Here is a 26,355-nt window from a genome sequence, read left to right as displayed (position 1 = left end):
AGAAGACAGTAGAGGGATTAATTAAATCTAAACTAATTAAAAAGAAAGGAATTAATTAAAGGCCTGTATACAAACGGGTTGAACACTACCCCATCTTCAAATACAGAATGGCCTACATCCAGGGAGTGCCCCATGTAAAATATCAAAGGGATCTTTTATAAAGTCAGTGAAACAACAGTCTGCGTAAAACTAGGAGTCAATTTAGAAATCAGTAGCCAAGACAAGACCTCTTCATTCCAGCATTTTACAAACCCTTGTCCTACCAGCCAGATTCACCTACTCATCCTTAGTGATGCCTACAAGAAGCCAAACCTTGCTCAAACCTCAGAGCTGCCACTCAACCTCCCTATATCCACATTTTCAACTACAAACTGACAGCCAATAAATATAAGACATTTGAAAAAAGCCTGAAACATGTAAGTGAAAGACTAAGATAAAAAATCTGTCACCAGAGAAAAGAGATAATTCAGGGACTAGAAAGTGAATGAACAAATGAATACCAATTATATCGAATCTTCAGAGAGCTTCATGAAAAAACATCACATCCAAAAACCTGAAAAGGATTCTATGAAAGAGAAGCAAAAGACAGCTTTCAGAAATTAAAATATGCTTGACATAATGTATTACAAGTAAAATATAAATGCAGGAAAAATAATAGAGAAAGGGAAAAAAATACAGAGGACCAATACTGAAGATGCAAATACAGCTGAACGGTATTAGAGAAACAAAGAACCTCCAGAGAAAAGAAAGAACAAAAAAAGTAAGAAAACATAAAAGAGAGATGTCGAAAATTGAAAGGACCGCCTACGTACCAAGCAGAATAACTGACTAAAGACCGAGATACGGGTACAGGATTGTCAAATTTTACACCACCAAGAATAAAAAGATCCTAAGTGTCCAGAGTGTGTTGAGGGAAGGGGATGCAGAGAACAGGTTATATAAAAAGAAACAAGAATCAGACTGGTATCAGACCTTTTATTAGCAAAATCAGATGCCAGAAAATAACTGAGCTGCTTTCAAAGTTTGAAGAGAAAACTACTTTTCAATCTAGAACTCTGTATCTAGCTGAATAGTTCATCAAATATAAGTGCAGAACCCACTTTAGACATGCAATGGCTCACCTCTTAGACATTTTTTCCTAGAAAGGAGCATAGAGACAAATGCTAGCAAAATGAGAAAGTTAATCAAGAAACAGGAAGATATGGACTGACCTCACCCAGAAAAAAAAAAAAAAAAATACAGCCTTCAGAGGAAGCCTGTGCACAAGACACAGAAAACTTGCTGACACTGAAGCAGAAACTTTTTGGCAAAATATTTTTGTAAGACTGATTACCAAGGCTTACTCAAGGTGTGGGTAAACAGGCACTCTTAGACACTGTTACTGGGAGTAACATTCGGCAAAACCTTTGGGAAGCCGGCATCTGGTAGCGCCTGTCAATAATTCCACTGCCAGAAAGCTATTCCTACAAAATTATTTATACGTGAGGCAACGTAGAACATAAGAGCACGTGAGTGAAACTGTCTCCGTTCAAATTCCCACTTTACCACTTTCAAGCTCTATGCTGTTTCCTCCTTTAAAAAATAGAAACATCTTCTCAACAGGTCACTGTGGGGATTATACAAAAGGTTCCAGGTGATGAGCTTAGCACAAGGCCCAGCACATGATAAATACTCAGTTAACATTATTTACTACAAACATTTGCCATTTTTGCATAAGGATGTTTACTGTGCCACTGTTTGGCAAAAAATGCAAGCAAGTATAGTATGATCCTATTTATGTTTTTTAGAAATTACATTTGTATTTGTATGTATCTGCCTAGATCTGCAGGAAAAAAAAAGAGAAAACATGCCAAAGTGTTGCATCCATGCAGCAGGAACGGAGTAACCTGTTTTTGTACAGTTTCCATTTGAGCAACATGAAGTGTTTCATACTTCAGAGAAAAGAAAAAGTAAAGATCACTATTAATCTTGGGAAGAAAGGGTTAATCTGTATAAGCACACACCAACATATTAAAAACATTTATTTTAATTTATTAAACTTATTTAAATTTTAGAAAGTTATTAGGTAGATGTACATTCCTCTGTTGGTTTAGTTTGATCTTCAGTTACCTGTAAAAACATGAATAGCTTTACTTTCCTAATAAACACTTCCAGTTTTACCCCTTCACCCACCATTTTAAATCATTTCATAGCCCTCTTATAATGACCCTTTATCTTTCTCCTTCAATAGTAATTATTACAGAAAGTTAGGTAAGAAGAAAGATTTAAAGGCCAAGTAACCAATATAAATTATCAGGTAAAGAACAATAATTCCATTCAAAAATATAATCTAAGGCATATTATACCTAAGCTTCTCAAGTTTGCCATTTTACTTTTCAGCCGTAAAACAAAATCATTAGTGTAAGAAAAAACACCTGAAGTGCTGTAACAAGCTATTTTAAATCAGTTTATTTTCTTTTGGAGTATAATTCCATTTAGAATAAAGCATATTACAGATTTAGTCTAAATAGATATCTCTATGTCCCTATTTCTATTCTATGTCACTCAGACTCATCAAACAGACACGGCTAAATGTGAATTCAACACCCCCAAAACCTGTCCCGCCTGCATCATCTATCTTGGTAAAGGGCTCCACCTGGCTACCTAAGGACAGCATTCAAGAATTCACTCTCTTCTTCCTACCTGCATATTCCATCAACAGTTCTATTCATTCAGCCTAAGTTAACTCTCACAGTTCTTCTCCCTATCGTGGCTGAACTTTAGGGCCTCATTCTCTTCTATCCCCCTAACAGAACTCTTGGCTTAAGTCATAGCTATATCCCATGATACTCCTACAATGAGCTTTTAAACAAGAATAGCTGATCAACAGGTCACTTCCCTACTCAAAATTCTCCAGTTACACTCTATTATCTCAGTGAGGTGAAGGAGGAAAGTCAGGAATGCAAGTTCCACAACATGGAACACAAGCCCCTCATATTCTGTTTTCAGACTGACTGATTACCTACCCTACATGTGACCTGTACATTCAAATTCATCTTACATTCATCATGTTCTCTATGTAGGCAAGTGACTTCCTCTGAGATAACCTCCAACCCATTCTCCAACAGAGTATCTGCATGGTCCACTTTTATTCACCCTTTAAAATCAGCTTAAGAGACTCCAATTCCTGGAAGCCTTCCTTAAGCAACTCCCCAGCTTGGTCTGAGTCCTCTTCTTTATGCCAGAGCCCCACATGTACACCAGAACTGTCTCCTTATAAGTCTAACTATCCAATCAACATTACTTCCCTGAGGCAGCAAGTACATTTTATTCATTTTTTTGTACCACCAGACCATAACAGTACCTGGCACACAATAAACTATCATAAGTCTGTGTTGAATCAATGAACCACGTTTAATCCCTTCAGAAAAGCAAAATGGACAGTAGAAAAAAGCAACTAAACCAGAATAAATGTTTGAAAAAATATGTATTGACTAACATCATTAGATATTCTAGGTAAGACACTGTCTCTGCTATTTTTCTACATTTTTCATTCCTTTTAAAGTGTTGTTACTATTGCTTCTTTAGTTTCCCAAACTATTTATTTAATATTCATTTCTTTAGTTTCTTTTTTAAATTGTTTTTAATTTTACTTCAAGTAAACATGCTGAATATTTCTTCTTTAGTTTCTTAATATAAAATGATCACTGTGACCAACTAAAAAGAGAAAATTACTCTATCCAATCAAAGATAATTTATTCTCCTGAGAAAAAAAATTTATATACCCCTTACCCAAGAACATTATGGTGAAGTCCCTAAACAATAATTCCTATCTGTATAGTCATTAATAAAACTAGGTTTATATATCATTATGAAAAACTGTCAATAAATATTTCTTGGGTAACCCCTTCATGTGCTAATGTTGTGTTCAAACTTTGGGCTTACACAAATAAAACAAATCCTGAAAGGCTTGGTAGAAGATAACTGTACAGGCAAAGAAAACAATCAAAAAACAGTATGTGGACGTATACAATCAAGCACAAACTTATATGAATGAGTAATTATTTGTTAGAGATTACTCTGAGACTGTTCCACGGAGGAGGAGTGACTCGGGGAAGGTAGGGAAGAATGACTATGTGGTAAATAGACAAAAAGAGAATGGGAAATGGAGTCCAGAAAGAAAAACTATCAGGAAGAAATAAGCAAACTTGAAAATAAGTTTAATGTGTGATGCTTAATGTGCTTGCAAGCTTAACCAGAGTGTTTGTGGCATTGTGGGAAATCAGGATAAGGAGGAAGGCCTAATGAGGCCAGATTACACAGGACAGCTATCAGATAACCTAAGTAAAAGAGGCACACTTAACCTATGAAATAGGAAACAGGGATAGTTGTGGTCAAGAAATACAATCACTCAGGCCGGGCGCGGTGGCTCATGCCTGTAATCCCAGTACTTTGGGAGGCCAAGGCGGGTGGATCAGGAGGTCAGGAGATCGAGACCATCCTGGCTAACACGGTAAAACCCTGTCTCTACTAAAAATACAAAAAAATTAGATGGACGTAGTGGTGGGCACCTGTAGTCCCAGCTACTTGGGAGGCTGAGGCACGAGAATCGCTTGAACCCGGAGGGTGGAGGTTACAGTGAGCCGAGATCGCGCCACTGCACTCGAGTCTGGGAGACAGAACGAGACGCTGTCTCAAAAAAAAAAAAAAAAAAAAAATACTATCATTCCTACTCATGAAGTCTAAATGCTAATGACAAAGAATAAACTACAAAAACACAAACATTCAAATCTGGTTTTTCAGGACATTAGGACATTTGCACATTTACTGTTAATGGCTAAAGACAGCTTTAAAATATACCTGACAAATCTTAATCCTTTAAATATTAAGTTTACAAAAAAAATCCTAAGATCTAATTGATACCATTACAACTATTAAGAACTATTACTATTACATAGTCATATTATTTCTCAAGTTCTAAAATATCATTTTCATGATATTAACAAACAAAATCAAAAGAGAACTGCAAGTTACAACTTTACCCTTACCAAAACACTAGTGAACAATCACAACACTGCTTTGACTACTGAGACAACTTACTTTTTTCCTTTCTCTTTGTTTCTTTCATTTCCCCCCGCCCCTTTGGTTGTTATTGGTTAATTTTGATGAATTTCTTTATAGAAGAGTACTCATTAGCTGTCAAAAACACTTACCATTTTCCGAGATCTTTCCAATAGCTTATCCCATATCGTAAAATGTGCCTTGAAAAGAAAAGATTTGCGATGAACTAAATAAAGTAGTAAAGTCAAAGTAAAAGGGACAGACTCTTTATATAGCTTTTAGAACAAAATAAATAAAAAGCTAGGCAGCACTAATATAGATAAGTGGTTATAAAAGTAGCGAAAAAAGGTACTACATAGGATAGCTGCTCTGTTTTTTGCTTTCTTCAATTGCTTAAACCCAGGAGGCAGAGGTTGCAGTGAGCATTTAAGAAAAAAACCCTTAAGGATTGAACGTGCCCTTCTTTCACTTTTGCCCCTCTTAATCATTTCCATCACAGAAAGCATTTCTTCTAATAGGAAGCAAAAATCTGCCCTACTTTCCCATAGATTGTGGTTCAATCCTTAAATAGCCAGTTTCAACATTCTAGAAGTCATTCTTTAAATCATAAGAAGACAGTCATTAAAAACCAACTGTGACATCTTCACACTGAAATGGCAGAACCAAAGAATTCATCGAGTTACCCTAAAGAATAAGTAAAACCTAACAAAGACAATAGTAAATTTTTCTTTTTTTTTTTTGAAATGGAGTCTCACTCTGTCACCCAGGCTGGAGTGCAGTGGTGCGATCTCCGCTCGCTGCAACCTCCGCCTCCTGGGTTCAAGTGATTCTCCTGCCTCGGCCTCCCAAGACAATAGTAAAATTTAAACTCAATTTCCTTAGTCCTTAACAATCTCCTGTAGCAGAGGATTATCAGAATGCATTAAGGAAAACTGTACAAAGTGTATCATGACCACATCAATTTTATTAGGTCAACTGAAAGTGATACCAAGGCATAAGGGCAGGTCAGTGACTATTTCACACTGCATAAAATCTGTAACAAAAGGTAAAATTAATAAATATCGACACACAAACCCTTCTAGGGAAACAGCTGATTGGTATGTTTGAAGGGAACACCATGCCTGACTCAGGCGGAATGAATTGCTGGTGTAGAGACCTTCAGCTGTGGCTGGAATACAGTGAATGAGGAAAGGAGTGGTGTTAGATAAAGTCAGAGAAGCAAGCAGGGATCAGATAATGCAGGGCTTTGTGAGACAGGGTAAAAGAGTTGGGATTTGTTCAAGGGAAGCCACTGGAAAGTTTGGGGCAGAGGAAGTACATAACAGATTGTGTATTAAAACAATCACTTTGGCTACTAAGTGGAAAATGCACTGCAGAGGGCAAGAGTGAAAGCAAGGAAGGTGAGTGAAAACAAAGAGGAACTTGGATAAGGGAAGCAGTAGTAGATGAGATGCTATAAGGCGCATAGATTCAGAATATGTCTCAGAGTTAAAAGTTGAAAGGACTTGCGGATGGATGGCCTGGGGCATGGCTACGAGGGGAAAAGAGAATCAAGAATTACCTTAAACAACTAAGGAAACCAGGGGTATCCAATCTTTTGGCTTCCCTGGGCCACACTGGAAGAAGAATTGTCTTGGACCACACATAAAATATACTAACACTAATGACAGCTAATGAGCTAAAAAAAAAAAAAAAAAAAAAAAAATCACAAAAAAAATCTCATCATGTTTTAAGAAAGTTTACAAATTTGTGTCTCATTCAAAGCCGTCCTGGGCCACATGCAGCCCACGAGCTGTGAGTTGGACAAGCTTGAGGTAAGGATGATCCCATTTTCTGAAATTGGGAAGGCTAGGAAAAGAAGCAGGAATGTGGAGAAAAGTCAAAGTCAAACGTACATGAGAGGTGTGCTATATTTTACAAAATGAGAGCGATGAAAGAAGATATAAATAAGAAGATATAGTAAGTTCATAGACTGGAAACCTCAACATATTAAAGATGTCAATTCTCCCCAAACTGCTATACAGCTCTAATGGACTTCTTATCAGAATCTCAGGAAGACTCTGTTGACATTGAAAATATTATCCTAACATTAAATGGAAACTCAAATAAACTAGAAGACTTAAAACAACTTTGATTAAAAAATAGTAACAAGAGAGGAATTACTCTACCTGATTTCACAGCCCATTTAGAGCTACAGTAATCAAGACTGTGTGGTACTGTAGAGAACTAAACATACGTGATCAATGGAACAGAATAGAGAACCCAAAATAGACCTACATAAATATGCTCAGCTAATTTTTAACAAAGATGCAAAAGTAACTCAGTGGAGGAACAGTGGCCTTTTCAACGAATGGTACTGGAGCAATTTGACATCTATAGCCCACACAAAAAAAGCCTAAACCTAAACCTAAATCTCACACTCATAGAAAAAGTAACTCAAAATGGACCACAGATTTAAATAGATGTAAAACTCTAAAACTTTTAGGAAGGAAAAAAAAAAGGAGAAAATCTTTGGGATCTAAGGCTAATCAAAGAGTTCTTAGAATTAACCCCAAAAACATAATCCATAAAAACAAAAATTTTATCAAATTTTGATAAACTAGTTTCATCAAAATTAAAAACGTCTTCTCTGCAAAAAGCTATTCAGAGAGAATGAGAAAACAAGCCACATATACAAGGTACAGACAAAGAGAGAAATCTGAAAACTACATATCTAACAAAAAACTAATATCTACAACATATAAAGAACTCTCAAAACTCAATTGTTAAAAAGTAAAACAATCTAATTAGAACACTAGCAAAAGACATAAACAGACATTGCACCAATGAAGATATATAGATGGCAAATAAGTACATGAAAAGAATGATCAATACCATTGGTCAATAGAGAAATTCAAATTAAAACTACAATGAGATATCACTACAAATGTACCAGAATGACTAAAACGAAAAAAAGTACTGACAGCATCAAATGCTAGTGAGGATGTGGAAAAACTGATCACTCATACATTGCCAGTGGGAATGTAAAATGGTACAGTCAGTCTGGAACACTTTGGTTGTTTCTTTAAAAACTAAACATACACTTATCACATGACCCAGCAATTGCACTCCTGTATTTAGCCCAGAGAAATATTCACAAAAACCTGCACACAGTGTCACAGCAGCTTTATTTGTAATAGCCAAAAACTGAAAAGAACTCAGATGTCCTTTGATGGATGAATGGTTAAACAAACCGTGATATATCCAGACCAAGTAATACTACTTAGCAATAGGAATGAATGAACTACTGATATACTCAATGACTTGGATGAATCTCCAGAGAATTATACTGAGTGAAAAGTGCCAATCCCAAAAAACTACATACTGTTCAATCCCATTCATATAATATTCTTGAAGTAACAAAATTACAGAAAAGGAAAACAGATAAGTAGTTGGCAGGGGTTAAGCAGGCAGAGTAATGGGGGCAACAGAGGGAAGTGGCTGTAAATGCGTGTGTCTATAAAAGGCCAACATGAGGGATCCCCTTGGTGAAGGAATTGGTCTGTATCTTCATTGTATCGCTGTCCATACCCTGGTGGTGATACTGTATTTTAGTACTGCAAGATGCTACCATTGAGGAAACCAAGTAAAGATACATGGGATCTCTCTATGTCTTATAACTGCAATTATCTCAAAATCAAAAATTTAAATAAAAAGATTAGCAAGGGGTGGGAGCAATGTGGAAAAGGTCAGGCTTCGGGTCATGAATGGATCATTAAAATTAGAGGGAAGAGCATGCCAAATTTAAGCTTAAAAGGCATTCCAGAAAGGTCTTACCAATATGCACTCTAATACCCCCTCTGTCAATGTACCCTCAACTTTGCTAATTTGAAAATTTTAAATGCTATATCAATTTGATTTAATTTTTTCAACTAATGTTTCTTTTGTAATTGTATATTTACACCCTGGGCAACTTTGTTTTTAATCATAAACCTGAGTTTACAAAATATTAGTGTCATATAACTTATGAAAAATTAGAAGTTTATACTCTTCAAACTGGTATAAAATCAAGTCCGGAATTATATCTATACCCAAATTGGAAGGCCTGGAACTTTAAGCTTTACTTACTCTTAAGTGAATGGGTAAAGACACACCCTGGAATCTTCGTATAAGACTTGGCTGGGTGGGTTGAAGATTGTGAACTGCTGACACTTCATACTGGAAACAAATACTTGTTCTTGGAATAAGAGGGCCCTCATTCACATCAATGAAGTCACCTATTCTGATTGATTTAAAAATAAACAAACAAAAGTGCAACATCAAATAATTTGTAATAGCTTGAAAAAGAAATCTCTTCATTCTCTTTGCTGCTAGCATCCCTAATCAAGAACATTATATATGGTTCAATTCAGTTTCTGATGCCCCCTGACATAATGACCTCAAGTAAAGGGGCTAAAACTTTGAAAATTAAATCAAATGAACCATTTTCTTAATTAGCATTGATATAAATTTTGAGGTCTTTAATAAGAGTCACACAACACATCATGCTATCAAGCTGATCCAACTGCCTAAAACCGATCATCTACAACCTTAAAACAACCCATGTAACAAAGTTTAGAATTCAGCGTGTAGGACAGATTGTGTTCAGAAACAAAGGGCAGTTTCTAGAGGAAAAAAGTTAAATCCAGTTCATAAAAACAGGAGGTTGAGAAAACAGATCCAGGTCATGAAGTCATCTCGGCAGAATGCATTGTCTTGGGACTTGCTCCTCATGGGAGAATGTCATCATAAGCAGTGGACCTTTCTCATCCATGTGTCAGAAAGCACATTCTGGCTTAACTTACATGTATCATAAATAATTACTAGTCAATATTCATATGAATTACCATGTTCAATTCATAACAATGACTATCTTGCCCAGTTTCAAAACTAACTCCTAAAAATTACATTCTTAAACAGTGGTTTTCAACTCAAAATTAAATAAAAATAGCAAACAATAAAATGAGGATTATGGAAACTACAAGTGTTCCTGAAGGTAATTTAAAGCTTCCATTTACCACCATATCAAAACAATGAACAAAGCAAAAAAAATAAGGTGAAAAGAACAAAATAAGGTACAAATTCATCTTTTCTGGTCATATGCTTCATTCAGATAACAATAAAGCTAAGCCTTACTATAACATAGCAGCCAGTTTTTAGACTTTTACTTACCTGTGTAGCTTGACTATTCTCTCAGGGTTCTGAGATGCCTTCTCTTCTATGAAATCTATTTTGTACCTGAAAAGCAGCAAAGAAAAAAACATTTTAACTCTAAATAAGTAAAAAAGTGTTTAAAGATACCTCCCTTTCTCTTCCTCTTCAATACTTGTTGAGAGTGGGTTACACTGGGAACCTCCCTTTAACCTGGCCACAGCCCCATGACTCTGCCAAACTGTTCTCAACAAAGTCACAGGTACCTGCTTGGTGTCAACCCAATGAACACTTTTTGTTCCTCATTTTCTTAATACCAATGCTCACCTCCACTTCTCAAAGTGTTCTTTCTTTCCATTTTTATTTATTTTGATTTTTTTTGAGGCAGGGTCTTGCTCTATCACCCACCCTGGAATGCAGTGGCATAATTATAGCTCACTGCAGCCTCAAACTTCTGGGCTCAAGCGACCCTCCTGCCTCAGCCACCCAAGTAGCTGGGACTACAGGTGTGAGCCACCATGCTGGGCTAACTTTTTGTTTTGTTTTGTTTTGTTTTGGTAAAGATAGGGTCTTGCTAAGTTGCTCAGGCTGGTCTCAAACTCCTGGCGTCAAGCAATCCTCCTGCCTCAACTTCCCAAAGTGCTGGGATTATAGCGATGAACCACCACACCCAACCTCAAAGTGCTCTTTCCATGGGTATCAGTGGCATTCCTTACTGCTTGTTATTTTACATCTCTGGGCACTATTGTCTTTCTCTACCCTTTGAGAATTCTATGCTACACCCTCTTTTCACTTCAAGCATCCTCCTTAGGCCAGCCTCTGAGCTACAATTTAGGTAGTTATATCTCCTATATCTCTGCTTCTAATCTACCTACCTCTTCTGACCACAGTTTCCAAGACCCATCTGGACATCCCTCTAGGATGTTCCACAAGCACCTTACCCTGAAATTTCCAAACTGCACAAATTATCACCTCTTTCCCGCCCCAACTTGTTCTTCCTCCTAAATTTCCTGTCTTAGTACAATACCACCAACCACCCAGGTGTCCATGTGAAAAACCTGGGAGATTTCCTTGATTTCTTTCTCCAACCATATCCCCTTCATTCAATTCATTATCAAGTTGTCAATTTGACTGCCCAGTGTCTCTCAAATCTACCCAATCCTGTCAGTATAGCTAAAGGCACAGATGAAACTGCACAGCCCAGGTTCAAACCATGACTTTACCATTTACTATTGAGAGCTTTGTCCATTTACCCCAGGGTGCTAAACAAGTAATACGTGTATGTGCACCACAGGTGCATGCACAATTATGCGGCAAAGTTGGGGAACACTGGTTTATGCAAAAACACCCCCTGACTACTACAGTCCCCCAGGCACTAATAAGAGTGCCAATTACCTTGAATATTTGTCCCTCCTGACCCACCTCCAAGAGATGCTCCTGTCCCCTGAGAGTCAAAGCCACAAAAAGGCCCCACCCTTGCCCCTGCAGCAGAAAGGCTCAATCACTGACCCACCTTCAATGATTCAACTCTTCTGTCCTATCAAGCTTCCTCCAGAATTATCCCCTTCCTTCTACCACACACTCAACTAAGTTACAAAAGTCCCAGAAGCCCCTACCAGTCCCTGGCAGTTAGGTAGCGGAATGGGAAATCTCAATGTATACTGAATGGAAGTCAAAAGTATACTGTCCAGTAAAGTACCATGGTGCACTTAAATGTGATTAGTAGTAGTTAAAATGAGCCTTAAGTGTAAAACACATACCAAGTTCTGAAGATTTAGAGTGAAAAAGAATATAAAATAACATCAATATTTTAATATTGATTACACTGAAATAACATTTTAGATGTATCACTTAAATAAAATCATTTAAATTAACTTCACCTTTTGACTTTTTTTTCAATGTAACTACTAGAAAATTTCAAATTATACAGATGTCTCATATTATATTTCTTTTGGGAGCATGTGCCTAGACTTTTGGCACAGAGAGTGACTTGATGTGTTTGCAGAGTCCAAAGAATTTTCTTGTAGAATCAATGCTATAAATGGTGGTTTGGTTCTATAATACTATCTGTACCCTAGTTAAAACAGTACATTACAACTGGTTTCTAAGTCCACTGGTTCCAGGACATGCTAAAAATGTTTCAAGATAAAGTGTTTCATGGGCAAATATATTTGGGAAATTTTCAGTGTCCACTTTGGGAGACCCTTGAGTGCAATGAGTAAAATTTGTTAAGCCACTGTTCTTCAAACTCAGCTTAACACAGTACATGGTTTCATATGTCAATTAACATCTTATGGAAGAATATTATGAGACAGATAGCTTTGAGAAATGCTAAGCTATAAAGTATGTGTCAAAAACACACTCATAACTAACCCAATATATTTATGATAACCTATCCCTATAAGAATTTGTAATTCAACTTCTATATACCTAAAGAAATTCTAATCTATAACCTTTAACAATTTGTAGGTGCATATTTTGACTTCAGACTCTGGTTTTTTTTTTTTTTTTTTTTTTTTTGGTTTTTTTTACAGCACAGATTTCTCTTTCTAAGTTCTAATATTCTATTAGGTTAATGTTAAAATTTAGCTTATGTTCTTATAACTGGTAGTAGAAGGTGAAGTGAAAGTTTTCTGAGTGAGAATTGAGAAGCCAGGTAGGAATTAAAATGTTAAAGAAAATCCATCAAATGAATAATTCACATGCAGAAGACTAAACCCCGGCTGTGTAAACATTTTACTTCAGCTATTAGCCCTCTTTCAAGCTGCTTGCATTTTCAGTCTTATCAGTGCCATTTTAAGTGTGGAGGGGTAGGAGAGAAACGCTGCCAAATACACAAAATTATATAGTTGCTTAACGTGCGTTATCACTTCACACTAGAAAGAAAAAAGGGAAACATACCACTATGTTGATATAATGAGAAAGGCTGGTCCAAGAACAGAGAAGTAAAACAAAGTGAGAAAATTATCAAGGGAGGTGGGGAACATTTTCCTCAGTGAAATAAATGAGATCAGAAACAGAGGTCTCAGAGTAGAAAATAATACACTGTCATATGTATATCAAATATAAAAATTCTTAAGACCTGAATTTTATTTATTACATATAATACTGGACGAGTTAGCCTTGATTTAAAGAAAGCCAACACTCACTTGCTGTGTTGAAATATTTCCAATGCCACTTTTGCTTCAACTTCCAGAGTTTCAAATGGAAGATCTTTATAAATTAAAGCATGAGCATCCTTTGTGAAAGAACGTAAGTTCTCCTTAAAAATGAAAGTAATAACCTTTAGTAACAATTTACTGAAAAGCATTTCTCCATAAGCCAGTTGAGACAAAACTCTATGCTTAGTACTGCAAATCCAACTAAAATAAAAGACAAAATCAAGTTTGTTAGAACAGGAAGTTATTAATTTGCAACAACTGAAGTTTTCGACCATAAACTATAAAACTTCTTATTTACCAATAATTAAGGTGTCAGCCTTCCTTAACACTAATTATTAAAGATAAACCTATAAAGAAATTTTATCCAAATTATATAATTTCATTCAAATTACACAATCTTAAAATGTTATTAAAACTATGATGCACCAAGTAAAAATGCCAATAAATCAATAGCAAGACATAAAAATGTGTTTACAGTATGAATAAAACTAAGTTTATTAAATGTATGGGGAAAAAATTATTGTTTTCATAATTAAGAAAGTTTCACTAGAAATGTAACATCATCACCAACCCTGTACAAAGTATAGCATGTCCAATATTAAGTTTTTGCTTTAAAAAAAGTCAATTTTACACAATTAAAATGAATAATACACATTAACAATGTTTATTAAGATTTTTAATAAAAATTCTAATTAAACTTTCATACTACAAATCATTACTAATACAGAAAAGACCAAGCACTATTACACAATTAATTTTTATAATAAAATTATTTCCATAAAAATCCTATTAGACTTTTTTGCATGAAATGACTCTTCTCTATAAAGAATAATTTACCATATAAAAAAATCAACATTCATGGTTTAATACAACTATTCCTTCAATGTGACTCTACTCTACTTTCTTTAAGCTGTCTACTCAACCCAAATCCATGCAGTTTGCAATCAGCTTGCGTATTTCTTTTGTAAGGTTTTATCTTTTAAAAAAGAAAAATGCAAAAGCCAGGCACAGTGGCATACACCTGCAGTCCCAGCTACCAGGAAGGCTGAGACAGGAAGATTGCTTGGGCCCAGGAGTTCAAGGCCAGCCTGGGCAACATCGTGAGACCCCCATCTCTTAAAAAAAAAAAGAGAGAAAGAAAGAAAAAAGCAGTTACGTTTCATAGATAACGAAAATTAAATCTTGACCTCAGTTTTTACCTAACTCGCCCCAGTAAAGAAAATCTTAAATTTGGAGACATACTTGAAAAGGAAGCTACACTGACAGGAGCCCAGAAGTCATGAAGAAACAATTCCAATCCCTTCCCTCCCCTTCTTCCATCCTCTTCTTTCTCTCTTCCCTCTCCCTTTTTCTCATTCTTTCTTGATTCCCTCTTCTCTCCCTCTCAATATTATGTAATATGGGCAGGATTATACAAAAAGTAATTTCCAAGGCCAAATTTAAAGCTAGATCTGCCCTTACTTCAAAATCCTTGCTTTTAAGAACCACTACAGTATTTCACTAAATCTAAGATATATTACTAAAGGAAAAAAAACACACACACATACACACACACTACAAATTCTAATTGCAAGATACCATCTACTATAAGGCTCATATATTTTCAGAGATACTAAATATAAAAAGAATGTACACGGTGGTAATGATAAAATGATGTGGTACACGGCTTCCCCTTTTCAGATCTCCAGACTCCCAATACATAGGACATATAGTTTTGTTTAATTAAGAATTAGGTATTTGCCTATTCTTCCCAATCAGAATTACATCTCCAGGCTTGATCTTTGATAACCATCAGTACCCCTTACCTACAGAGCACCTGATCTAGACTGTCCTTGTTAGGCTCTGTTGCTACCCAAGTCCCAGACCAACAAGGACCATCCTCGTTACAAAGGCAGACCATTCACAAAGAGTTTAGTTTGTTAATATTTCCTTTGTTGATGCTTGAGTTAGCTTTGTCAAAGTTGGATTCTTTAATTCACCCAGCTCTCAATGTGCCCCTTGTATATACAAGGACCTCACTGTATGCAACAAGTTAAAATGGTTTAAGGGAGTGGTTTTCAAATTGTGCTCCGGTGATCCAAACAGGTATGGCGCCAGGCCCCCTACTACCACATCGGTCAAGATAGTTAAGTTTTTATATTTTATATTCTGGGCCTCTTGAAAACCACTACCTTAAAACCGCTTAGAAGGAACATCAAGAAAAGGTCAAGCAGGACATAAAGTTTCAAGACAACTGACCATGTTGATGTAAATACTCTCATTCATATATCTCTATCTTAAATACGCTGAAAAAGCAACAACACCGATAGACAAACAGACAGATATACAGATAGATACATAGATAGATTCTTTTAAATGTCCTCAACATGCAGTACTATTCAACAAAACAAACACAGGAATCATTCTAACAAAGAAAGGCAGACACTCTAAAATTAATACTCCAGAAGAATACACTTACTTTTGTTGGCATCCACTCATCAAGTTTGCTATCCAAAACTACGTCATAACAGAAGGCACCAGAAATCACTGTAAATCCAACCAAAATAAAAAGCAAAGTCAAATCTGCCCTAACAGAAAGTTACTAATTTGCAACAACTGAATATTTAGACTACGAAATGAAGGATTAGCAATCTCTCCCAACTCTACAAATTATAAAATGGTTGCCATTCTTCCAGCTGCTTGCCAGAGCTCTATCAAATTTCCCTTAGCCAAAAGATTGTTAACCTCAAATCACTAATCACTAATATTTTTTAAACATTCAAGTTTTCTTCAAAAATGCTAATTACCATACAGATTTCATAAAGTTACCAGATGTAAGAATTACAGGTAGCCGAGGCGGGTGGATCACCTGAGGTCGAGAATTCAAGACCAGCCCGGCCAACATAGTAAAAACCAGTCTCTACTAAAAATACAAAAATTAGCCAGGCGTGGTGGCAGGTGCCTGTAATCCCAGCTACTCGGGAGTCTGAGGCAGGAGAATCACTTAAATCTGCGAGTTGCAGGTTGCAGTGAGCCAAGATCACACCACTGCACTCCAGGCTTGGCGACACAGCTAGACTCCGTCTCAAAACAAAAAAAAAAAAAAAAAATTTTTCAAAAGAACAATGTATTTAGTAAGTAGATAAATAACTTAATTGATATGAAATGCTAAATTTCTTTTATATCGCCTAAATAGCTTCTTTTTGGTGTTTTGTTCTTAGAATCATTTATTGAGTTTCTTTCAGATATTTTAGGCATACCTACTTCTTTAAAAAAAAAAAATTATACATGTGATCCTACCATACTTACTATTCCAAAATCCTAGTTTCAGCAAAATTACAATTTACACTCTTTCATCTCACCAAAGTGCTGTCTCTCTCCAGAGTAACAGTCATGTCTGGTGAGATATTACCACCTCAGGACAGCTCTTCCCAGCAGTCTACTTACACTCGTATTTCCTCCTCCTCTACACATGCAATGTGGAAATATATGCTTAAAGTTGTAAAAAATAAACGCTGAGGGCTAGGAGTGGTGGCTCACACCTATAATCCCAGCACTTTGGGAGGCCGAGGCGGGAGGATCATGAGGTCCGGAGATCGAGACCATCCTAGCTAACACAGTGAAACCCCGTCTCTACCAAAAATACAAAAAAATTAGCTGGGCGTGGTGACGGGCGCCTGTAGTCCTAGCTACTCGGGAGGCTGAGGCAGGAGAATGGCGTGAACCCGGAAGGCGGAGCTTGCAGTGAGCCAAGATCGCGCCGCTGCACTCCAGCCTGGGCGAGAGTGAGACTCTGTCTCAAATAAATAAATAAATAAATAAGTAAATGCTGAGATAGTGGAATTCCATGAAACTCATATTCAAGACAAACACTTTCCAGTAATTCTATGATGTTAATTATTAACCTGCAAAGACTACTTCATGTTTCATCATCATAAGATAGATCTTGTTACTCATGATAAATGAAACATATGTATAATGGTAATTTATACTAGATAAAATTAGAACTCTATACATCATCAAAAATAGGTATCAAAATATTTAAGGATCACAAAAAGACATATATTTATATGTGTACATTACCAGGAATTTCTGGAGCTCTGACCAAATTGACTATATATTCATCTTTGAATGCCCTCTCTATCACACAGCCCATCATCATAGCACAGGAACGCCAATAAGCCTAGAAAAAAATATATACGTATATAAAATATATATAAACACACTGAGATTCACTAAAGTTTCAACAATATTAAATTTTAAGTGAACTTTTGACTTCAAAAATATTTCTCATATATTTCTGTTCACACAATGTAGCAACAGTTACCATCAGGCGATGACATTACCTCAACCAAGCAAAAATCAAGAAAGAATGAAGCATCAACTTCAGGTTCTTAGTAATGTTTCTGTGCAAGATACCAAGCACCATAATGGCTGTCAACCCCGACAGATAGTTTTATTATCTGAAAGTATTTATTTTTAACCCAGGATAAAGTTAACTTGTTAACAAACTTGTGCTAAAGTAAAATAAATATATTAATTATGTAACTGTTTATACCATTTATAAATATGGAGAAAAAACTCAACTTTTATGAATGATTAGTGACTCTTATCCTAAACCTAACACCCTAACATGTCGTTCAGATTACTCATATTTACAGCAGAGCAGCAGCAACTGGGCTTTCATCTTACCAGCACATTTTGATTCATGGACATGCCTGATTGAGATGGTATCAGAGCAATGACCTGATCAGAGTCAAAAGGAGAAACCTGCAGTGTACCTAAGGAGAAACCTGCAGTGTACCTGTCCATTGTGTTCCCCTCTTGCTGACACTACTCTGAGCACTTTTCAGAAGCTCTGTTTAACATTTGAGGACTACAAAAGTGGGATCACTTCTCCATTATAAATTCTGTGCAACTATATTACACTAAAAATAAGTACAGACCCAGGCCTTGAAGACAAGTGGCAACATGTACTTCTTCATCTACCCTACTTAAATGTCTTTAATGTCTGTTGAACTCCAGCCAGAATGCCTAGGTTCAAATCTGGGCTCCACTAGTTCATAAATCAGTAACCTTGGTCAAGCTGCTGAACTTCTCTTTGTCTCAGTTTATTAATCGGGAAAATGGGGAGAATAGTATGAACACTGTAGAGTTTGTACGAAGGTTAAACGAGTTAATATCTGTCAATCACCTAGAACAGTGCCTGATACATAATACATACATACCCATTGTTGGCTATTATTGTCATTTCTATCATTTTCTTGTTCAATTATTTCAACAAATATTTATTAAACACCTACGGTATGTATATCAAGAACTAGGTCCAATAAGGGAAGTGGTCCCTATCTTCACATTCAACAGTTTATGCTACAAAACAAAATTCAAATATCATATCTAGAGACTAGCCAAGTTGTGTGAGACCTTAGAGAAAAGAGGATTAATTTTGACAAGGAGAAACTTAGAAGGTACCACAAAGCAGATGGCCTTTTAATTGAATTGTAAAAAATAAATAGGATTTTAATAGAGAGAAAAGAAAATGCTCACATTTGAAGAAAGCATCAAAAAAAAGCAAGGTGGATAACACAGCATAAACCATTAGTGACTGATATGGTTTAGCTCTGGGTCCCCACCCAAATCTCATCTCGAATTGTGATCCCCAGGGGTCGAAGGAGAGACCTGGTGGAAGGTGACTGGATCATGGGGCGGTTTCCCCCAGGCTGTTCTCATGATAGTGAGTGAGTTCTCATGAGATCTGATGGTTTAAAGGTGTTTAGCAGTTCCCCCCCAACTCTCTCTCTTGCCTCCACGTAAGATGTTCCTGCTTCCCCTTCTACTATCATTGTTAAGTTTCCTGAAACCTCTCCAGCCATGAAAAATTGAGTCAATTAAACTTTTCTTTATAAATTACCCAGTCTCAGGGAGTTCTTTATAGCCATGTGAAAACGGACTAATACAGTGGCCAAGTACTCTAATGTGGCCAGAACAAGAAGGAAAACGAAAGAAACAAGGGGGAGGCCAAGCTGGAAAGGCAGGCTGGGAACAGATTATACAGGGCCTGGAAAGCCGTGTGAATGTTATCAGGTAGGCAAGTTCTTTAGGTGTAAGTGACATGCTCCTTAGTCATGTCACTTAATAAAGCTGTTACAGGCCTGTAAAAGAACAACTTTTAAGTACCAAAAAGAAAGTGGGGAGATGGGTAAGCAGAAAGAGTTAAAAAGTTATTGAAATCATCTAGATAAGATGGTCAAAGGCTGAATTCAAGCAGTAGCAGTGGAAACGCAATCACCCACAATATAGTGATTAATGAATGTAAGTTGAAAAAAGATATTAATGTAAAAGACATAGCATACCAAAAACACCCAGAAATGGATGCCACTGATACTTTTTGAACTATAAAAGTGCCTAATCTAACAGGTAAAACATTGACTAAAGAGTACAATACAACATTTGAACTTGGCCATATTTTTACGTTACACCCCATAGAAAACAGGTCTTAATAAAAAGGGAAATAGGGAAATAGAAAAAGAATGTAGAGACAGAAATACCTTATTCACTTCTCCTGGATCACGATCTTTGAAAGTAAGAAATTTAATTTCACAGGACTTTGTTAAAGGCTTATACATGTCCCAAGGCTGTCCATCCACCAGAGCCAGAATGGACTTCCTGCAGTACCACTCACTTAAATCTAGAAAATTAAAACAGACTGATTATCTAACAAAATCCAGAGTGAAAAGGTACATGTTTAAGTGCTACATTTAGAAATAAAACAATGGGAAGGCAAGATTCCGCAGACTGTCCTTTTTAGAGAAAAAAAGTATATTACATCTATAATCAATTAAAAAAAAAATACCCTACAAAAATTAGCCAGGCATGGGGGCACATGCTTGTGATCCCAGTTATTTGGGAGGCTGAGACAGGAGTATTGCTTGAACCAAGGAGGCAGAGGTTGCAGTGAGCTGAGATCATGCCACTGCACTCCAGCCTGGGTGACAGAGCGAGACTCCGTCTCAAAAATAAATAAATAAATAAATAAAATAATACCCAATATACTCAAGGTCTTATTGGTTATTAACAAAATTACCCAAACCATTTACAAAATTCATTAAGGCTACAACTAGTTTGAAATTAATTTGTCAATTATTAATGAAACAATTTTCTAAGAGTTACACTTGAATATTTAGAGAGCAGCATCACGGATATATCTGGATAGATACACAACTCAAAAGGAAAGGGAAATATATTAACACACACCTATAAAAATCAGTTCTAGATTGGTTTTGGGTCTTGCTCCCAAACCATCTCTTATTTCCATGACATAGATGCTTCAAGTTAAATACCGTAGTTACCATTTTTTCGAAATTAATATGAATTCCCAGATAAGCCAATCAGCTCTGGTCTGTTTCATCATCCCAGAATGCAATGCCAACTGTGATTAGATGTTCTGTAATGACATAGCTACTCACAAAAGTACGCAAACTACAGGGTCTAAATTATCAACCCCTACATAAGCTCTGTAAAGACAGGGATCATGTCTACTTTTGCTCACTCATCAGTATATCCAGAGCCTAGCACCAGGACTGGTATTCACTAGCACTAGCAGGTATTCAGTAACAGTTTACTGAATGACTGCAAGCATGAATGACAAGAAAGTCTCAGAGCAGAGGTCATGCTGAGGATGCTTCAGAAGCTGTATCACTACATGTGATGTGTATAAAGCTCCTTAAGGGCCTGAGTTTTGTCTTATCCTCTTCTGTAATCCTAATGCCTATCATATGGCAGAGGTTCCAGAAATACTTGAAAACCAAATGAGTAAATATTTATAAGTACTAATTCAAGTGCCAGAGTGAAGGAGGATTAAGAGGGAGTGTACACTCTTTAGGCCAGTTTAAGCTGATAACTAAAGTTGTTAATTACCTAAATGGAATCATTACTGAGTTTTCCAAAAGTTTAAGCAATGCAGCTAGTCATGCCTGTATCTATTTTGGCATTTCTTTAATTTAAATAGTACCAGTTCTATCAAAGGTACTATCAAAACATTTTGATCAAAAATAAAATATAGAGGTTCTTATTCCCTTCATTTCCACACCAAAGCACACATGGGGCACAGCTGTCTCCTTTAAGATATAAATACTTTTATCCCAATCACATTCACCCCATGCACATTCCCACTCACACATTTACCACATGTACATATAAATGTAAACAAAAATACAACACAGAGAGAGCTCAATGGAAGACAGATGATAGATGTAAGTTAGGCTATACAATGAAGAGGGGAGAAAGAAAAAGGCAGCAAAAAAAGCTGATCATCTGTGGCCATGGCAACCCCTTTACACCAAAATCCTTTCTTGAGGCCTGCATGGTGACTGCTCCCATCACATCACAGCCCTAGCTAAAAGGAGCGAGCAAATCCCAGCTATTTGGGAGGCTGAAGCAGGAGGATAACGTGAGGCCAGAAGTTCAAGACCAGCCTGGGCACCATAGCCACCCTATCTCTCAAAAAACAAAAATAAATTAGCCAGGTGTGGTGGTGGGTGCCTGCAGTCCCAGCTACTTGGTAAGCTGAGGCTAGGAGTTTCAGTGAGCTATGAGAGTACCACTACACTCCAGCCTGGGCAACAGAGCCAGACCCCCATCTCTAAAATTAAATTAAAGGAGAAAGCACACTAGTAACAATGCACTCAGGTCTGGCCACCTTCTGCCAGAAAATAATCTAGTACCCTAAACAAAGCCAGATTCAAACAAGCCCCAGGCAGGACAATCTGTGCACTACACTGCCAATCTTGCAATACTCATAGTACCCTCCGGAGCTAAAGGGACAGTGAATAGACAATAAGGTGCCAGATAAAGAACCTCTGGGAAATCCAGGGACTTCTGCGCCCACCACATCTGGCTAATTCATTTTTATTTTTTGAGAGACGGGGTGGCTATGGTGCCTAGGCTGGTCTTGAACTTCTGGCCTTAAGCTCTCCTCCTGCTTCAGCCTCCCAAGTAGCTGGGATTTGCTCGCTTCTTTTAGCTACGGCTGTGATGTGGTGGGAGCAGTCACCATGCAGATCTCAAGAAAGGATTTTGGTATAAAGGGATTGCCACGGCCGCAGATGATCAGAAGTAATTACAACATCCTGTCTCCTGCACCAGTTCTTCCACACAGCTCAAGTAAAAGGGTCAAAACAGTAACCTGATTCTGTTACTTACGCATGGCACAACTGTAGGGAGTTGAAATGTTTTTATTCATCACGAAGACAGTACCGGGGTCAGTTTTCCCAACATGCTTAACTTCTATCTTCTCAGTTCGGGGAGTTAATGATAACTGCCTGGCTTTCTCTTTATTAAAGAGGTCATTCCGCATTTCTGTCAACTCTGTCGGCGACAGCTGAGAAGCTGGAGATGTTGCTATAAATCCTGTGAAGAAGTTACAATAAATATGAAGACTGATAAAATGTTTAACATACTGCCAAAACTGCGCTCAGAGGTAAAATTAAACCGATTTGTAATATTAACAAACACCAGCGGAAGAAACAGAGCTGACCCAGATATGTGTCTCTACTTTTAAATTTGGCTTTTTCACATCAGATCGCTATTTCCCACCAATTTCCTCTGTCGTGTTTCCAATCAGTGCTTTACAATAAGGGGCAAAAAGTAACCAGGAAACGGAGTCAAAACTGGACTAGAGTCATTGGGAAGGTGAAGAAAGTGGTCGGTTTGAAAGGGTCTGAAGGAAAAGAATAAAATTTCAGGAAACTAAAGGTCCCATACCAAAACTATCAATATCCAGAATGAGAAATGCTGACGTTTATTTCCCAAAAGCCAAATCAGGGAACCTGCCAAGTCAAGTCCAAGTATTCCCAGGGAAGACATGGGCCCAGAGGCGGCCCAAGCTCCTCCCGCAGCCTGACCCGACCCCTGCCCTTGCCCCTGCCCTCCTCCAGCCCCTGGTTCCCATACATTTGTCCTCCCAAGCTGTGTAAGGACAACCGCCGCGGCGGGACTGAGAAACCCTCCTCCTTCCTCTGCCCCGCGGGACGTCCCCGGCCCCGCCTCAGGTCCAGTCTGGACAGACAACACATTCTAGGCCTCCTCCCCGTCCCCACGGCCTCTGAAACTCACTCCAGCTGATCCCCCCACCGAATGCGACCCGCCAGAGCCGCGGCGCCCGGACACCCATGCCCAGCGCCTCCATAGCAGCGGTGAGAATCGTCGCGCGCAAGTCCTTCTTCGCCCTCCTCCCCCGGAAACGGAGCGCGCACTCGGGAGTTCCGCAGGACAGTTCTGTTCCGGACCCAGCACTCAGACTGCGCACCGCCACCAGGGGGCGTCCAGCCTCGCTGGGGATTGTGTGGCTGAGACCCCGAGACTCCGAGCCAGGGCGCGTTACCTGTGCTCTATACCTGGGTGCTGTCACCGACCCAGAGTTGCAGGGCCCCCAGAGCGGTCGGCCTGCCTGCCACCCACCACGTAGGCTCTGCAGAGAAACAGAGTCCCACAGGCGTCGTTGCCCTCCGCCTTCTGGCCTCTGCGGGTTCGATTCCGGCCACCCAGGTGAAGCACTTGTTTCCCTAAAAGAATATATACATTTCTGGGGGGGAGGGGGCGGGGAATGGGGAAGGCGTCTTCTGTTTTGTCAGCGATGACATCTTCTAGCGCGTCTCAACTTTCAATTGTGCCAGGTAGGTTCTTAGTTCGGCTGGAGTGGGTCTGCACCCCGGTTCTCCTCTTAGCCATGGTAATAGAGGCCTCGAGACACGTCGCCTTGACTTTGGAGAAGACGTTGTAATTCGTAAGAGCTCTTTACAAATTTTCTAGTTTAGTTTATGTAGTACAGGATGTACATTTATGTAGTACAGGATGTATAGGAGAAGGCATCCCGGGGCAGAATTTTTGTCTCTAGTCCACTGATGTATCCCAAGCGCCCAAAACAGAGCACAGCTCACAGTCAGCGCTCAACAGATGTTTCTTGAATGAATGAATGAATGAATGAATGCCCTTGCAGGCAAACCTCAGCGCATTGTCTAATTCCTCTGTCCTACCAGGCCGTGAGTGTTATTTGAAGTAAGCACTCCGTAGGTACAGGATGGAAATATTTTCACTTACAGTAGATTAATACTGTGGCTTTACAGTGTCAAATTCAGCCTTTCCCCCACTCTGTCCTTTGCCTTGCAATTGGAATCCGCCGCCACCAGGTGGAAGTGCCGTCTAAGGTACAAATATGACCCTGCGCCACGATAAACTGACTCTCTCCTTGGCCCAAATGTTACACTCACAACCACTGCGCCAGGAAATCGTAAGTATCTTCACTTTTTAAAACGAGAAATGTAAGTCACGGAGCTTGGATTTACATCCAGGCTACATTTTACCAGGCTACATTTCATTTAAGATCCTAATTCAAACCACGAAATGTACATATATACGTATAGGGTTGGGGGGTGGGTATATCTTTTGCTTCCTCAAATTTGCATACAATTCCCATGAAAGCTCTCTGTTTCATCAGCCTTTTAGAGCCTGTACCCATTTAACGTTACCTAGAAACACTCTAGTGCCCTTAGAACGTCTTAGAGCCACATTGAAGCAAAGCCTCTGAACATAAACTTAAGCAAGTTTGATCATAAACTCACTGGAGGCAGGTAATTGGAGTTCACCAGTATGAGAAATTAACCTAGTTGAAAGGTTGTCACTAGTGATAATGGCCAAAAAATACTATGTACCAATCATAGGGCTGGGTTTATTAATTTTCACAACCTACCTGAGCAATTGGCATAATAATCTTCATTTTCCAGGAAAAGAAATTCAGGTTTTAAGAGTTCGAGAGACATGCCCAAGGTAAATCTTAGGCCAAGAATTCCCCCCAAATATTTTCTTACTCTGAATCCCCTCTCTTGCCTTCTTTATCAACCAGCTCCCCAAATCTCAGTCTCACTCTGTCAATGTCTCTGCCAAATAAAAAGAAGCAAGTCTGTGACAGTAAATATCTAAGATAAGCCCGGATTGTTACTGTGCCAGAAAGCCTATAACTAACTATAAAATACAGACAAACAGAAACATGTTAAAAAGGACGGGGTACCAAACTCAAAGGGGCTCCCGTTGTCCAAATTTGGGAGAGTTGCATAACACAAAAAATAATGCTGAAATGTTATGACATGTACACTAAAAATTCATGAATCCGTAATGATACTCAAGAATAAATAAGTGTGGAAAGAGTAAAGGGAGTTTTCTGTACAAAAAAAAAAAATGCCAGATAATAAAAGTCATAGGAATAATAGAATAGGGAAAATCACCATTCTGCATCTGCCAATGTAACCATTGGTACAGGAAGGGATCATCAATAGATGCTAAAACCAATAGAGAAAGTTTGTTGAGGATCAATATATTCACATAGTCTCTAAGTATCACCCCACAAATTACTGACACAATACAAATAGATAAATGAAACTTTTCGAAGGAGAAATCTGGTGGATATCATCGTCAAGTGGTCAAACGTATCATCACCCAAAATGAGACAATCTGACTTTATTTGTGCTTCTTGGTTGTCATATAAACAATATAATCTATGTAGTATTCCTCACATAAATATTTAACCTGAATCTAAAGAATTATGAGGAAATCAGGTATATCCAAAAAGTGATATATTCTACAAAACAACTGACCTAAACTCTTCAAAAATGTAAGTTGTATGAAAGATGAATCCAAAAAAGTCAAGAAACTGTTGTAAATTAAAGGAGACTAAATAGATCTACATTTATTATCAGTGCATGATCCTCGCTTGGATTTTGGATCAGGAAAAAAGTTTACGAAGAATGTTACTGTGACAGAGAAACCTGAACATAAACTATATACTAAATAATATGTCAATGTTATATTTCTTGGATATGATCATAGTGTCATGGTCATATAGGAAATAATCCTCGTTCTAAAGATATATATATTAAAATATCTAGGAACCAAATATCACTATGCCTATAACTAACTCTCAAATGTTTCAGCAAAAATAGGGAGCTCCATACTG

At 37.8% G+C, this 26,355-nt stretch overlaps 1 protein-coding gene across 1 annotated transcript; it reads right to left on the bottom strand.

The window, feature by feature from the left end:
- Nucleotides 1-2,007: 2,007 nt before the first annotated feature.
- Nucleotides 2,008-23,581, bottom strand: MRPL39 (mitochondrial ribosomal protein L39). Its single transcript, XM_023189881.1, has 10 exons — nucleotides 23,463-23,581; nucleotides 22,551-22,757; nucleotides 19,898-20,037; nucleotides 17,433-17,532; nucleotides 15,829-15,896; nucleotides 13,359-13,471; nucleotides 10,231-10,296; nucleotides 9,148-9,301; nucleotides 5,193-5,240; nucleotides 2,008-2,109 (listed from the first exon to the last, which is right to left on the bottom strand). Exons 1-10 carry the CDS (start codon nucleotides 23,533-23,535, stop codon nucleotides 2,062-2,064), a joined length of 1,017 nt encoding a protein of 338 aa, XP_023045649.1. The 5' UTR covers nucleotides 23,536-23,581; the 3' UTR covers nucleotides 2,008-2,061.
- Between the last annotated feature and the right edge of the window lie 2,774 nt (nucleotides 23,582-26,355).

The sequence above is a fragment of the Piliocolobus tephrosceles genome, chromosome 19 (assembly GCF_002776525.5).
Source record: "Piliocolobus tephrosceles isolate RC106 chromosome 19, ASM277652v3, whole genome shotgun sequence".
Classification (NCBI taxonomy): domain Eukaryota; kingdom Metazoa; phylum Chordata; class Mammalia; order Primates; family Cercopithecidae; genus Piliocolobus; species Piliocolobus tephrosceles.
This window is presented reverse-complemented; position numbering and strand designations above follow the sequence as displayed.

Bases quoted from the DNA above. Each gene is read 5' to 3' on its own strand.
- MRPL39 (XM_023189881.1), bottom strand. From the start codon at position 23,535: ATGGAGGCGCTGGGCATGGGTGTCCGGGCGCCGCGGCTCTGGCGGGTC. The intron at 22,758-23,462 runs GTGAGTTTCAGA...ACTTCTTCACAG, and splicing joins CGGTGGGGGGATCAGCTGGA to GATTTATAGCAACATCTCCA. The intron at 13,472-15,828 runs GTAAGTGTATTC...TTCATTTTTAAG, and splicing joins ATGAGTGGATGCCAACAAAA to GAGAACTTACGTTCTTTCAC.